The 13,675-nt window shown below is 50.7% G+C and overlaps 2 protein-coding genes across 5 annotated transcripts in view; one reads left to right on the top strand and one right to left on the bottom strand.

The window, feature by feature from the left end:
* Positions 1 to 6,439, top strand: part of DCTN2 (dynactin subunit 2) — a 13,616-nt gene extending 7,177 nt beyond the window's left edge. For both annotated transcript variants that reach the window (XM_006908954.1, XM_015587005.1), the window contains 12 exons: positions 2,017 to 2,113; positions 2,286 to 2,347; positions 2,658 to 2,756; positions 3,016 to 3,176; positions 3,367 to 3,517; positions 3,844 to 3,909; positions 4,124 to 4,162; positions 4,337 to 4,414; positions 4,511 to 4,582; positions 4,837 to 4,939; positions 5,051 to 5,142; positions 5,987 to 6,439. In XM_006908954.1, the coding sequence (XP_006909016.1) occupies positions 2,017 to 2,113; positions 2,286 to 2,347; positions 2,658 to 2,756; positions 3,016 to 3,176; positions 3,367 to 3,517; positions 3,844 to 3,909; positions 4,124 to 4,162; positions 4,337 to 4,414; positions 4,511 to 4,582; positions 4,837 to 4,939; positions 5,051 to 5,142; positions 5,987 to 6,073 (1,107 nt within the window). In that variant the 3' untranslated portion in view covers positions 6,074 to 6,439. The remainder of the gene's footprint in view (positions 1 to 2,016; positions 2,114 to 2,285; positions 2,348 to 2,657; positions 2,757 to 3,015; positions 3,177 to 3,366; positions 3,518 to 3,843; positions 3,910 to 4,123; positions 4,163 to 4,336; positions 4,415 to 4,510; positions 4,583 to 4,836; positions 4,940 to 5,050; positions 5,143 to 5,986) is intronic.
* Positions 6,440 to 6,591: 152 nt separating this feature from the next.
* Positions 6,592 to 13,675, bottom strand: part of MBD6 (methyl-CpG binding domain protein 6) — a 9,237-nt gene continuing 2,153 nt past the window's right edge. The window contains exons 1-13 of one of the 3 annotated variants that reach the window (XR_003045461.1): positions 12,714 to 13,663; positions 12,431 to 12,567; positions 12,024 to 12,126; positions 11,508 to 11,670; positions 10,252 to 11,289; positions 9,419 to 10,080; positions 8,994 to 9,147; positions 8,642 to 8,811; positions 8,119 to 8,529; positions 7,965 to 8,017; positions 7,701 to 7,764; positions 7,393 to 7,562; positions 6,592 to 6,806 (exon numbers count right to left, since the gene is read on the bottom strand). Coding sequence is in view for 2 of the 3 variants with exons in the window: in XM_025044741.1 (XP_024900509.1) it covers positions 7,488 to 7,562; positions 7,701 to 7,764; positions 7,965 to 8,017; positions 8,119 to 8,529; positions 8,642 to 8,811; positions 8,994 to 9,147; positions 9,419 to 10,080; positions 10,252 to 11,289; positions 11,508 to 11,670; positions 12,024 to 12,126; positions 12,431 to 12,543 (3,006 nt within the window). In the remaining variant the exon portion in view is untranslated. Of the gene's footprint in view, positions 7,563 to 7,700; positions 7,765 to 7,964; positions 8,018 to 8,118; positions 8,530 to 8,641; positions 8,812 to 8,993; positions 9,148 to 9,418; positions 10,081 to 10,251; positions 11,290 to 11,507; positions 11,671 to 12,023; positions 12,127 to 12,430; positions 12,568 to 12,713; positions 13,664 to 13,675 lie in introns of those variants that run through there. The other 2 variants (XM_025044741.1, XM_006908953.3) reach the window with 2 other exon arrangements.

Below are 13,675 nucleotides of genomic sequence, written 5' to 3'. Positions count from 1 at the left end.
ATAGTGAGGCAAAAGCACTCTCCATCCCTGTTATTGTCCAGAACCTCTGAAACTCACATTCTGTGTGTTTACCTTTTTTTTTTACTCTACCCCTTCCCTATTTAGGAAAGTAAATAAGAAAGTAGATTCTCATCTGCATAGTGCCTGGCCCTTATGATTACTTTCTTTCCTTTGACTGTAGACTATGCCTCCCATTCTTCTTTTAAGAGGATTTTTAAAAAAATGAGTTTCTACTTCATTGGCCTTGATTGGGGCACTCATAGGGAGGAGTGACATATTCTTGAGTGTGAACTCATGAGAAGATGGTTGTCTTTCCTGAGCATGAGTCCTTCTCAAACACTTTACTTATATAGAGAGAGGCTAGAGACTGCACAGTGATTTCGCTGGTGGGTGCTCTGGCCATAACATTTCAGAGAAGATCGAAGAGATAATAATTTTGGACTCAGTTGTCTCTTCCCCTAGGTACATTGGGGACATTGAACCTTTTGTTTTCCCTTAATCTTTATCTCTTGTTCATTTGCCCAGCACTTCCCTGAAGAAGAGGTAAAGATCAAAGTTAATATTTTCTCCTTACTGCCTCTCCTTCCTTATCTTTAAAACTGCCACTCACACAGATTCCTTCTCTAATAGCAAACCAGAGATGAAGGATGGAGCTTCTGTCTGCTGCTCTTTCTCTTTCTCTCCATCATCACACCCCACCTCCCACTCCTGTCCAGTACCCACACACAGACAGAGATTCTCGGTCCTGGCTGCATATTAGAATCACCTGAGTAGTTCTGAAACTGGCCTACTTCCCTGGCCCTACCCCAGAATAATAAATCAGAATCTACAGAGATGAGCCCAGGCCTCTTTTTTTTGTTTTTTTTATTTTAACATTTTCTAAACTGTTCTATTGTGCAGCCAGCATTGAGAACCATTGTTCCAGTTAAAGGAAAGAAGACTCATTTTGTCTTCCTCCTGTAGAAGGTGGAGATGTCATTCTCAAGAGAAAAGGATTCCTGAGTCTCCTTTCCCCTTCAGTAATGTAGCGATAGCTTTCAGATTGCTGACAATTGAAAGAGAGACATACAGTCTGAAGTACCCAATTTTGGTGTAGTTGTTGGAATCTGAACAGCCAGTAGATACCGACTAAGGAAGGAACCTTTCTGCTTCATTTTCTAGAGTAAAATCTCACTTTCTTCACCATGTCGCCTGTTTATGAAAGAGCTTAAGTGCTTGAGAGACAGTGGAGGGCTCAGGGAGAAGGGGAAGGTGCTACAGCTTCTCTTTGAAAAAAATGCTGGGCTATCTTCATTTCAGGGCTTATATGTGGCCCTTGCCCACAGGTACTATTGGAAAGCAGATACTGCTGTCTGTTGCTTCTAAGATGTCCCTTAAAAAATAATACAGTGAGCCCTTGCCTCTTCTCTCTATTTTCTGAATTCTCTGGCCTCGTGGCAGCCTGGAAACAGGGCTTCTGGTCAGGCCCTCTGTCAGCCAACTTTACTTTTGTATCTGAGAGCTGGTGTCTTCCCTTTGGCAGCATATTAAAAGTCCTAGTAGTCACTCTTAGAGTTTGTAGCCTGTCTGCCATCCCTCTTCTTTTCCTCCAGCAAGAATGGAGGATAGCTTGAAAATGGACTTCCTCAGCAGCAAGGACATTTACTTTTGGGAGGGGGAGGTTAAAAGAGGTCAGGTTGGTTTCTTGCCCTGAGTGCATGGTGTGTGCCAGATAACTGGGAGGGCCCAGATGACTGGGGTGGGGAAATGGGAAGGCTTATGTATACAGAGTGGGTGGAGAGGTTATGCTGCCTGTTCCTAGTTGATCCAGGGTGTTAATATTTATACAACTGGGACTCCAAATTTACCAGGAAGCTTCTGCTTCCTAGGTCGAGCCTGGGTCGGCAGCTTAAAATGGAGCTGCCCCTCTTTCCTCTTGGAAAGTAGGGCCTAGTCTCCTAATGATTTGGGGATTTTGTGAGGAAGTTCTAGAGTGTCATTGAGTCTGCCCCAGGCCTGAACTACCTATTCCTGTAGGAGGAGCTGACAAGCACAAGTGTGGAACACATCATTGTCAATCCCAATGCTGCCTATGACAAGTTCAAAGACAAGAGAGTGGGGACAAAGGGACTTGGTGAGACTGGGCTGGAAATTAGGTGGGGGGAAGCTTGTCTTCAGGCCTTAATGACATGCTTTGGGAAAGGGTCCTTTATAGAGATCTTTTGGGGAAGCCCTCATTGTCACCTGAGACCATGACTGCACTGGGCCTAGATCAAGCCTTCAATGCCATCTTCTTTTCTTGACAGATTTCTCAGATCGAATTGGAAAAACCAAGAGGACAGGATATGAATCTGGAGAATATGAGATGGTTTGTTGTGTGTGTGTTGATGGGAATGGTGCAGTGATCCTATCTAGTAGGAGATCAAGGGATACAGGTGGATTCCAAGTTTCTCTCTGATGGGAGGTCCTGAGGAACCTTGCAGGATACAGTTGAGAATGCTTTGTCCTTCTGCTGTTTGCTCTGGAGAAGCTCCAGCTATTTCAGTTCTTCTGTAGTAGAGTTTTGTGGATTCTGAATTGGATATAATACCCTTACCACTGAGGCCCAGCGTTTGGATAAATTATTGGGGTTCCCTGTGCTGGGAGGTGTCACATCACCATCTACGCTTGCTCTCTAGCTTGGAGAGGGTCTGGGAGTGAAAGAGACACCCCAGCAAAAGTATCAGCGACTCCTGCATGAGGTCCAAGAGCTGACAAGTGAAGTCGAGAAAATCAAGGTAACTATAAGCACTCTTCTTCCCTTTCTACTATGACTTATATAGCAGAGGAGGACCTCCCAACAGGTGGAGGAATATCCCCTAAGCTGCTGGATAAGGGGGCTGAAGTTTCCAGAGTTTAGGAATATACATAAATCTATATTTGGTGCTGTAGGTGCGTAAAAACCATCCCAGTGACTTCCAGCCACAGCTGGATCTTAATCCATTTTATTTTCTTGATTCACTCTTGCCACCTTTCTCTGTCTACTTTTCATACCAGACAGCAGTGAAGGAGTCAGCCACTGAGGAGAAGCTGACCCCCGTGGTGCTGGCTAAACAGCTGGCAGCCCTGAAGCAGCAGCTGCTTGCTTCCCACCTGGAGAAGCTACTGGGACCAGATGCAGCGATCAACCTTACTGACCCTGATGGAGCTCTGGCTAAGTAGGTACCCTGCTTGGTTGGGAAATCGTTGCTGATTGGGGTGTAGAGGGACTCAGCCGGGTACTGACAGGTATATTAAGGGAAGAAGTGGCCTAGCTGTTCCTTAATATTGACTGTGGTAAAAATGAGAATGACTGGGCTGGCTCACCTCCTTCAAGTCATGATATTATTATTTGTTCTCCTGACCCAGGCGTCTGCTGCTGCAGCTGGAAGCAACAAAGAACAGCAAAGGGGCTGGTTCAGGGGGAAAGACCACAAGTGGGACCTTCCCAGATGGCAGCCTAGTCACTTATGAACTGCATTCTCGGCCTGAGCAGGACAAGTTCTCTCAAGCTGCCAAAGTAAGTATATAGTAGTGTTGGTTGAGGGGTCAGGGGAGATGTGGCCCTAGAGACTTTCCTGCTTTCCTCCAAGGGATCAGTTGTGGGTAGAGGGTGCTGGGAACGCTTCTGATTCCTCTTGATATCTGATCTTCCATGTTTCCCTTACCCATCTATTTTCGGTTAAGATTTTAAGACTGTAACTAGGAATGTGTTCCAGGGAAAGGAGTCCCTTGGCAGAGGGGAGAGGGGAGTGGCAAGCAGACAAGTAGAGAAGAGCAAGATCTTACCTCCCACTGTAGCAGCAGGCAGGTAGATAGCAAATCTCACCTCCTTCCTCCCCCTAGGTTGCAGAACTTGAGAGGCGCCTGACAGAGCTGGAAGCAACTGTACGCTGTGATCAAGATGCCCAGGTCAGGTGCTCTCCTGTACTTAGTCTGACCCTCACATCCTGCACCATAAGCCTGAGGTCCACAGCATTCCACAGAATTCTGGGAACAGTCGGGAAAGGGCTTCAGTTACAGGATCAACCAGTGGGCTGCCAACTAGAACATAAAGAATAGGAGAACGTGGTGATCACATAGAGGTATTAGAACCACTGATTTCTTTCCTCCTTTTCCCCACCAGAATCCCCTCTCTGCAGGTCTACAGGGAGCCTGCCTTACGGTGAGTATGAAAGGAACAGTAGTGTTTGGATTACAGAAGGAATATTGGTATTGGGCTGCTTGGAGAATTGAGGTCTATAGCTATATATTTATTACCTCCAGTGGAAAATGGGGTGGTCTCTTTATAGTCTGATCCCTTCCCCTTTATGAAGCTTGTCCCACTTCCTACCTACAGGAAACTGTAGAGCTGTTGCAGGCAAAAGTGAGCTCCCTGGACCTTGCAGTTTTGGACCAAGTGGAGGCTCGGCTACAGGTATTAAGTGGAGGTCAAAGTGAATTACAGGTAGCTTGGGACTTTGGAAGCCCTGGATGCCCTTACTAATATCAACCTTAAAATCTGTGCATACAGAGTGTCCTGGGAAAGATGAATGAGATTGCCAAGCATAAAGCTTCTGTAGAGGATGCAGATACACAGAGCAAGGTCAGGAAGACGTCTTTCCCCATCTTCATACCTTTTTCTGCTCCCTTATGTTCTTTGAGTCATCCTGGTGATATTGATGAGAGCACTGAATCCCTCAGGTCCCTGTCTTCACAAATTCTTACCAGCTGAGAAAGTCAGGGCAGTGCTTCGTTCTATACTCACCTATTTGACCTTGCCCCACCCTAGTCTATTAGTTAGTATGTACTTTACTGATGGCTGGGTCATCCCCTCTGGGCCCTGTCACATCCCTCCAGGTGCACCAGCTATATGAAACCATACAGCGTTGGAGCCCCATCGCCTCCACCCTTCCTGAGCTGGTGCAGAGACTTGTCACCATCAAGCAGCTACATGAGCAAGGTGGGAGGCAGCTGCCAGGAGTACTCAGCACAATTGGAAAGTAGGCAACTTTTATTCCCTTCCCTCCTCTTGGAGTCTAACCTCCCCCATGTTTTCTCTCTTCTTTTGCAGCCATGCAGTTCAGTCAGCTCCTGACACACTTGGATACCACACAGCAGATGATAACTAGTTCCCTCAAGGACAATACCACCCTCTTGTCCCAGGTGTGTGCCTTTATTGGTTTGCTACCTCCCTTCTTCAGCACACAGACAGGTTCTCCAGCTTTATCTCAGAGGGTTCTGCCTTAGCCCCTTTGGTAGTAGCATGGTGTTGCGGCAAGGGCTTGGTTTGAGTCTCCATACTGTTTTTCAGTGTTTGTACGACCTTTGACCTGTGAACCTCTGTCTTAACCCTCTGAAAAGTATACCTGAGTTATGTGGACTAGGTGAAATAATATGAATTGTTTAATAAACCTGTTTTTCCTCTAAAACCTACCCTTCTTGGATCCTCATCCAAATGCTCCTGAGCACAGTACATTGGAATACGGGCTTTCAAATCAAAAGCTAGTGTCCCACCTGATTCTTCCTTTTCCTTTCTGACCCTGAGCAGCAAGCTTTACTTTCTTCCTTCCTTCTTTTAGCAGAGCCCAGCACATAGTGAATCCTCGGTTTCTGTTGGAGGCACTATTTCCAGTGCCGGGGGCAGTATTTAAAGTTGAGACCATTATCACAGGAACATCAAAATAAATGAAAAATATGTAAAATGCTTGGTATAATGTTCCTCTAGATCAGTTTTCTAAAACTTTGAACCAGTGAAACCTTATTTCAACAAAACCTTATTTGGCCCTCTTAATAGTCCTGCATGAATGGCAGACCCTGAGCTAGGTCCATGGTACTCCAAGGGTAGTTAGAAAACTGTTAACTGTAGTTACAGTACTACCCTTGGAGTACCATAATCTTCCTGGCTGTGGGACTATTAAGCTGTGTTTCCATTGTTTCTGTTCTAAGAGAATTTCTTTAGGTCTTTTTCCAGGTAAGGACCTGACAATAAACATCTCTTATGTTCTAGGTACAGACAACCATGCGTGAAAACCTGTCCACAGTTGAGGGGAATTTTGCCAACATTGATGAACGGATGAAGAAGCTGGGAAAGTGAGCCCCTTTGGAAGATGGAGAACAGGGGTAATGCCTACCCCTTTGAACTCTGTTAACAGCTTACATAGGGTTTCCCCTTAAATATAACTCGCGTATCCCCATCCCATTTGACACTAGGGACAAGGGTTCTTGCATGTGGGGTTTACATCCCTCCTCTGATGACTAGTGTGGTAGCTGGGGGATATTAGATGGTGGTGTCTCCTTGGGCCCCAGGGATGAGGACATGGGCTCAGCCACATGCCAGCTCACGTCTAATACTGCTTTGTCCAGTGTGGGGAAAGATTGGGTCCTGTCCTCCAGCACAGCTTCTGTGGCTGATTGTAACACTGTACAACTGTTTCTGACCATTAAATGCTGTTGTACTCTGTGTGGCCCCTGCTTTATTTCCTGGGGAAGAGGCAGCACTGAGAGACATTCACAGCATATTAGGCAGTCTAAGCTACTCTCTACAGGAGAAAGTTTAAATTCTAACTCGTTCATACTAAAGAACTAAGGAAAAAATGAGTACAGAGTCAGAGCCAGAGTTTCAAAATATTCTCATCTGTTAAATTAAGAGTGTCTCCCATAGAAAAGCAGTGGAGGCCCCACAGGGCAAGTACAAAACAGAATTAAAACTCCCAAGGGTCTTGTCTTTACAAAAGAAAAGGCAGGAGGCAGCCCCTGGACAGCTGGTCATGCTGGCCGCTCCGGTTGGACCACGTTGCATAATCCTCAGTCGCATCATCACAACGTCTCTGAGCGTTTTGATGGGGGGAGAAGGGGCAGTGTAGTGTGTATGGGAGGAGAGGCCCAGAGGGCTCTCTTTGCCCCCTTACCCCCTTTTTCTATCCCAGAGGAAAGTAGAGGAAAGCTGGCTACACCTTGAAATGAGGCTATGTGTTTCAAACCTGGGGACAGGGTAAGAGGGGATCTGTGCTTTGAGCAACCTGAGCCAGAGACAGAGGGGTGTTGGAGGGGTGAGGGGAGGATGCATGATGCTTATTGCTTTGTACCTTTCACTGGGAAGGAGGGCAGCAGCCAACAGTAGCTCACAGGTTTGTAAACTGAGCCTGCTGGCTTTAAAAAGGGAGGCAATGAAGTCGAATTAAATATAAAAGAGTCATTTGTGCAAAAATAACTTAAACAAATAAAAGACCTGGGGAAGGGGGTGTTCCCCTTAGTCTGGTGGGGAGCAGGCCATATACCACCCCCCCAGGCCTTTTCAGTGACATGGCTTTAGGGGGGGAGGGGGTGAGCTTCCTGACCCCCTGCAATGGCTCAGGATGGGATTGTAGGGGAAGGGCTTGCATTTGTGCTCTGAGTGGGGAGTAGTGCCCCCACCCACTGTCCACAGGTGCAGGTGGCTGGCAGGGGCTCCCAAGGCTCAGCACTCAGCTCTCCCCAATCAGGGTCAGATCCAGCTCCAGGTATGGCTGCTATGGGGCCAGTTTCCTCCTCTTGTTTTTGGCAGGACGGCCAGGGCGGGCCCGGGGAGGCAGAGGGACAGCCGCCTATACAAGAGGGGAAGTTGAAAGAAGTGATCAAACAGCTAGGTATCAAGAAGTCTTTTATTTTCTCCCCACTCCCTCTAACCCTCTTTTCCTCCTGCCTCATCCCTTATTCACCCACTCCCACCCACTGACACTTACTCGGGTTGTGGGGCTGGGGTCCAAGGTAACATCCTGGCGGGAGCTATTGCTGTTCCGGGTAGGGCTGCAATAAGGGGCACAGATGATCAGGCACACCCACCCCCCGGCCAAGCACCAAATGAATTTCAGAGTTTGGGTGGGAAACTCTACATTTGGACAGTAAAGGCATAACATCCTTATTGGAGCCAAACTACTCTTTTGACATTTCTATAAACCCAGCAAGAAGTGAGGAAAGGCCAGGATTGTGGCGGACCCAACACTCACTTGTATTTTCTCCTCCGGCCACGACGAGACTTTCTGACTACCCCTGAGGGCACCTGAGAAAAGATGGACTGTGTGTGTATTTTTTTAAGAAAAGGCACCATAGTCTCAGCCTCTCTTGAGCCCTTCAGCCTGACCACTTTCACTCTGTACTCACCTTAAGGTCTTCAGAATGGGGCCCAGGAGGGGATGGATCCTTGGGCTCTGCACCCCCTTCAGCCAGCTCCCCATTATGCTGCCAGTGGTGGGTCCTTGGGGACCGTTCCATTTGTCCATTGAAGCTACCACGTGCCCCCCACTTGAGGGCCAGTCGGCCAGGCTCCCGCCGGCTACCAGGCTTTCGACCACGACCTGGCCTGGCCTCACCATTAATGCCCCTAAGTCCCCCTCCTCCCCTCCGGCCCCGTTTCCCTGACCCCCTCCCAGTGAGCAGCTCAGGGACTGGGGGGTCGGGAGAACTGTGGGGTGGGGCTAAGGCACTGAGGGGAGGCCGGGCAGGCTCCGGTTCGAGGGCTGAGGTGGGGCTCTCAGGGGGCAGACAGGGGGCTTCTGGCTGCTCTGGAGGAAGCTGCAGGCAAAAAATAAAATCTCAGTCTCAAATACAGTCCTCTGCTTTGTAACTCAGAATGCTTATATTTCCAGTTTGGGAAAAAATTCCTGACAGAATCCCTCACCCTCACCTGGAGAGACTGTAGCAGGCAGGCTAGGGGACTAGAAGCCTCTGAGAGGGGTGGAGGAGCTCCCCCCCCAGGGAGGAGCTGCAGCCCCAACTGGCCAGAGAGAAGAGGGCCAGGAGGCTGCAACAGGCTGGGGAGGGTTCCAGGGCTGCTGGTCAGTGAAGACAGGTCACCTGTTGAATTATAAAGTCAAGGATCTCACTAGGCAAACCAATTAGGTTGAACAAACCCTATTATTCTTTTAGGCTTTACCCAGTTCAAAGACTTTCTTCCCCAGTTCATCCAGCTGCTCCTCCCAATTTTTACTGCTTCCTTTCTTCTTTTTCATACCAGAAAAGTCTTCCCTCAGACTCACCCAGCAGGCTGGCACTCAGCAGAGGGCTAAGAAGTTGGGGGGGTCTCCCTGAGTTGGAGGGGGCCTTGCCCAGAGAGGAGGCTCCCAGGTCAGTAGTTGCCGTGGTGACACTGGAGGTAGGTGGTCCAGGTTGGGGGGCACTCAGGACACAGGGCTAAAAAAAGAAAAACGGTTATAACATGTGTAAAGTGTTCTATACATTTATAGTACTTTCACACATATAATCTCACTGAAGCCTCATGTGAAGGCCACGCTTATTAAATACAGACCCAGTTCTCACTGTCATCCTACCCCCAGCCAAACACTAAGCCCTCCCCAAGGCCCAAAGGAAGACTTCAGGCATGAAACTGAAAGCTTTTGATTCCCAGCTCCCATCTCTTATTCTACCTCTTGTTCTGTCCCACCCACTCACCCCCTATCCTCACCTGGGGGGTTGTCCCCGAGGGGGGATCCAGGCTGGCGGCCAGCAGCGCAGAATTTAAAGCTATGAGGGTAGGGGGAGCTGAAAGTGGGGGGAACAGTAGCGGGGGCAGGTCTCCCAAACCTGAAAATGTTTCCCCACTTGGACCCCCAGCGCCCTCTGCAGATCCCTCCCCATCCCCAGCTGTGGGGCCCAGGGCCAAAAGAGGCAGGAAAGAAGCAAGGAGGTTGCTAGGAGGTGCAGAAGGGGGTGGAAGGAGGTCTGAAGGGGGTGGTGGAAGCAGGGAAGCCACCAAAAGCGAAGGCCCTTCGGGTTCGCCTGGGGCTAGGGGAGGGCCAGGTCCCCCTGGTGGGGGTAGCAAGGGCTCAGGGGGAGGTTGTCCTCCTCCCCCAGCCAGCACACCAAATAAGCTGTGGCTGAGCAATGGAGAAGGTGGAGGCTGCCCTAGACTCAGAGGGAGAGGCAAGGCCCCTAGCATCCCAGGGAAGCCAGCTCCACTCAGTGCCAGGCCCTGCTCAGGGCTGGAGAAAGGGAAAGCCTCCCCACCAGCCAGGGGGGGCAGAGGGCAGGCTGGGCCCGCCCCCAACCCGAGCCCTTCAGATGGGCTTTGAAGCACAGGGCTAGGGACTAGGGGGGCTTTGGAGGCAGCTGGTGGGGCAGGGGCACCTGCAAAGGAAAAGAAAGATTCAGCTCTAGGGAACCCTTTCTCCCAATGTCCAAAGAACCCAACCTCCCTGTCCCCAACCCAGAAAACCAAAGAGCTCTAAACTCTCCCCTAAATGCCTTAGCTACCTCTTTCAACCCCAGGAGAGGAGGAGCTCTACCACATTTACATACCTGGCACACTGCTGAGGCTGCCACTTGTGGTCCCAGGCAGGGAGGGTGGGATGGGGTGCCTGGGCTGGGGAGGGCTCCCTGAGGAGAGGGTTGGGGGAGGAGGAAGGTGTGCATCTGACCCCAAAAGGTTAAAGCTTCCATCAGAGTGGGAAGGGCCAGGGGTAGGGAGTCCCAGAAGGGACAGCACAGAAGGAAGAATTGGTTGGGATGGCTCAGGGAGAGAAAAATGGGGGGAAGGTGCAGGGGCCCGGGGACGGCTCCGTCTAGGGGCTTGAGGGCCTCCCCCTTCTAGCAATCGCAGTACAGTTGGGGGTCTGCGGGGACGACGCTGAGAGGGACGGGGTAATGAGTGGGAAGCTGAGGGTGCCTGGGCACGGGGCCTTCGGCCCTGTAAAGTGCTGGGAGGTGGGAGTGGGGGATGCTGTGCCTTGGCCGCTGCAGAGAGTAGGCTGCTAGCAAGGAAGGGGGGTGCCCCAGGCCCCTCTACTGTGGGGGCCCCTCCCAGAGGTCCCAGGACCAGGGGCAGGTGCATAGTGGCTGAAGACACTGGTGGCTGAGTGGCAGGACCAGGGGGACCAGGGAGATTATTGCTTGGGGGTAGAGGAGGAGGTGTTAAGGCATCACTACAGTGGAAGAGAGGAGGGTCTGAAGGTGGTGAGGAAGAGACATGGGCAGCTGGAGGAGAGCCCAAGTCAGGGGGCACCAGGCTGGATCGAAGGGCAGCTCCCCAGTTGTATGAGGGGGCATTGAGACTGATGGCAGGTGGAGGAGGTGGAGCTGGAGAGGGGGCATTGCCCCTTGGGAGGAAACAGGGGCTACTGCTGCCTCCAGAGGGGACTGGGTCAGGAAGCCTTGGTGGTGGGAAGAGTCCCCCAGGGCCTGCTAGAGGTGGGAAGGCTGGCGGAACTGAGCTTGGTTCTGGGAGAAGGGAGCCAGGACCCCCATTAAGTGGAGTTGTGGGAGGGACTCGACAGGGAGGGCGGGCAGAGGGGAGCCCTGGGGACACAGTGTGGAACATTTGGGGGCTTGCTCCCTCTCCTGTAATAAAAAAGAAATGATGAGTTGTGGCTCCCCTTCCAAAAATTTTCTTTTGTCTTCATCCTGTATCCTATAAATTCCCAATCTCTCTGTGCTCTCCCCTCACCAAGCAGCTTCCCCACTCCACTTTTCTTGCTCCCTCTCATGGATATCCTTCCACCATCCCTCTTCCAGGCCCTTAAGTTGTCCTCAGTCTTCTGTAAAAGAAGAAAACTCACCAGGAGAAGAGTGTGAGCAGGTGGTCTCCATGCTGCGGTACAGAGTTGCCATGGCAACGGCTTTCCGGCGGTGGTTGCACAACTTGGTCATGTCCTCCTCTGATGCTGGCCCCACCCCAGCCCCACCCAGGGTCACCGGGGCCAAAGGGTCAAAGTTGAAAACCTGTAAGGTAGAAGACGTGGACAGGGACCCTGAGCGGTGGAATCTGTGACAAGGCCTACCATGGGCAGTGACTTGCATTAAGTCTCTTGGCTTATTCCTGTACATTCTGGCACTCCTCATCACTCTCAGCGGTCCCCAACCTTTTTGGCACCAGGGTCCAGTGCTCCTATTAGAATCTAATGCCTAATGATCTGAGATGGAGCTGAGGCAATGATGCTAGCACTGGGAGCAGCTGCAAATACAGATGAAGCTTCACTTGCTCGCCTGCCGCTCACCTCCTGTTATGCAGCCTGGTTCCTAACAAGCCACAAACAGCGGTCCGTGGCCCGGGGTTTGGGGACCCTGACTCTGACCTTGGGGACATTGAGTGGACACTCCAGACCGCACTTGCAGGTCCCATCGCTGAGGAGGTAGCTCCGGGTTTGCTCCAAGGAAGACAGCTCTGTGCCACTTGGGCTGGAAGAGAACAGAGATAGAGTATGGGGTTAGCTGATACTGAGGAGACACTCCTGAAGAACAGTTCCTTAATCAAAGACCTTTCTAGGAAGAGAATAAGGTAAGGGATGTGGGAAGAGACAGAAAGAGGGAGAACAGACTCAAAGAACCAAAGATATGGAGAACAAAAGGCTGAGGAAGGAAGGAACAAGAGAGAAATGGGGTACCAGAGATCTAGGCTTTGAGAAGGCGGGGTGGGAAACAGAACTCAGGCAACTAAAGGGCCTGAGAATATAATTCGGGGAACTTTTGAGGATTCATATACCTGATATAGAGCACAGCACCCTCTCGAACACAGCGCTGCCAGCCGATGGGGACAGATGTGGCCACAGGGCCCCCAGCTCTGTCTGCTCCACTGCTCTCATTGCCCCCATTCATTGTGTGTAATCAGCTCCCACGTGCCTGATAACACAGACATCCATGTGGGCATTAGAAGGATTAAACTTGTCTGGGTACCTGAGGGAGTACTTCAGGAAGGCAAAGGTTCTGGGAAGACCCAAGAGAACTCAGGGGCATGGGGAAACCCTCTGCCATCCCACCATGGCTACCTGAACATCTCTGCAAACATTGTGGGGTCCAGTCTAAAGCCGGGGCCGCCGGCTTAGCCCACACCTGCAAAATGAGAGAGAGACTGTCAGGAACCTACCCAACTCAGGAGAGAAGCACAGCTCAAAGACATTCAAAGGAAAACAATCCTTAATGAAGTAAGTGCCCATAAAAATCTCAGAGATTTGCTGGGTCCACAACCATCCTTTCCATGTGCAGTCTCTAGGAACCAGAGGATCAAAGCCTCAACTCCCAAGGACCAAGGAATCACAACACAATCCCTAGACATAAAGGGCAAGGTCCTTTTGTCCCATCTGGGACAGAAGACTTCACCCAGGAGTGTGGGCAAATTCCCATAATGCCAGGCCAGTAGGAAGTTTCCCAGAGTCTGGCCCCTGCTGTCCCCTCCCCCCCAAGGAAGATCATATAAAAAGTACAGATTTCCCCACAGGTCACCAGGCAATTGCCCAACTGCCTGCTGGGGTGGTACCAACAGAATTTCCCCCATGCCTGCTACATTGGACAAATCACTAATCTAGTTCATTTGGGTCTTCTTAAGAAATATAGGAATCACAGCCCTGTCTTCTTCCAGAACCCTGAAAAGCTCCTGATTTTCCCCCAAATCTAAGGCAAGAGGATTCAGCACCTCCTATCCCTCAGGCTTCACATTAGCTCCAACAGGGAGTCTCCTCTAATATATGAGGCCGCCCCTCAAACCTGCAAGTATCCTCCCCAACCATCGCTCCCACCCCACACTGGCGGCTTCAAAACTTTCCCTCTCATAACAAGGCGCCCTGTCACCCAGCCTGCTTCCCTTAGCTTGGGGAGGAGGGGAAGGCGCACGAAGTAGGAAGGAACTTGGGGAGAGGGCGGGCGGAGGGTGGGCGAAGCACTGAGGGGAAGGAGGTGAAGAAGGCAAAAGTCAAGCAGTGAGAGGGAAAAACGGTGGGGGCAGGTGAGGGCG

This window comes from Pteropus alecto, unplaced genomic scaffold (genome assembly GCF_000325575.1).
Source record: "Pteropus alecto unplaced genomic scaffold, ASM32557v1 scaffold433, whole genome shotgun sequence".
NCBI classification, from domain to species: domain Eukaryota; kingdom Metazoa; phylum Chordata; class Mammalia; order Chiroptera; family Pteropodidae; genus Pteropus; species Pteropus alecto.
This window is presented reverse-complemented; position numbering and strand designations above follow the sequence as displayed.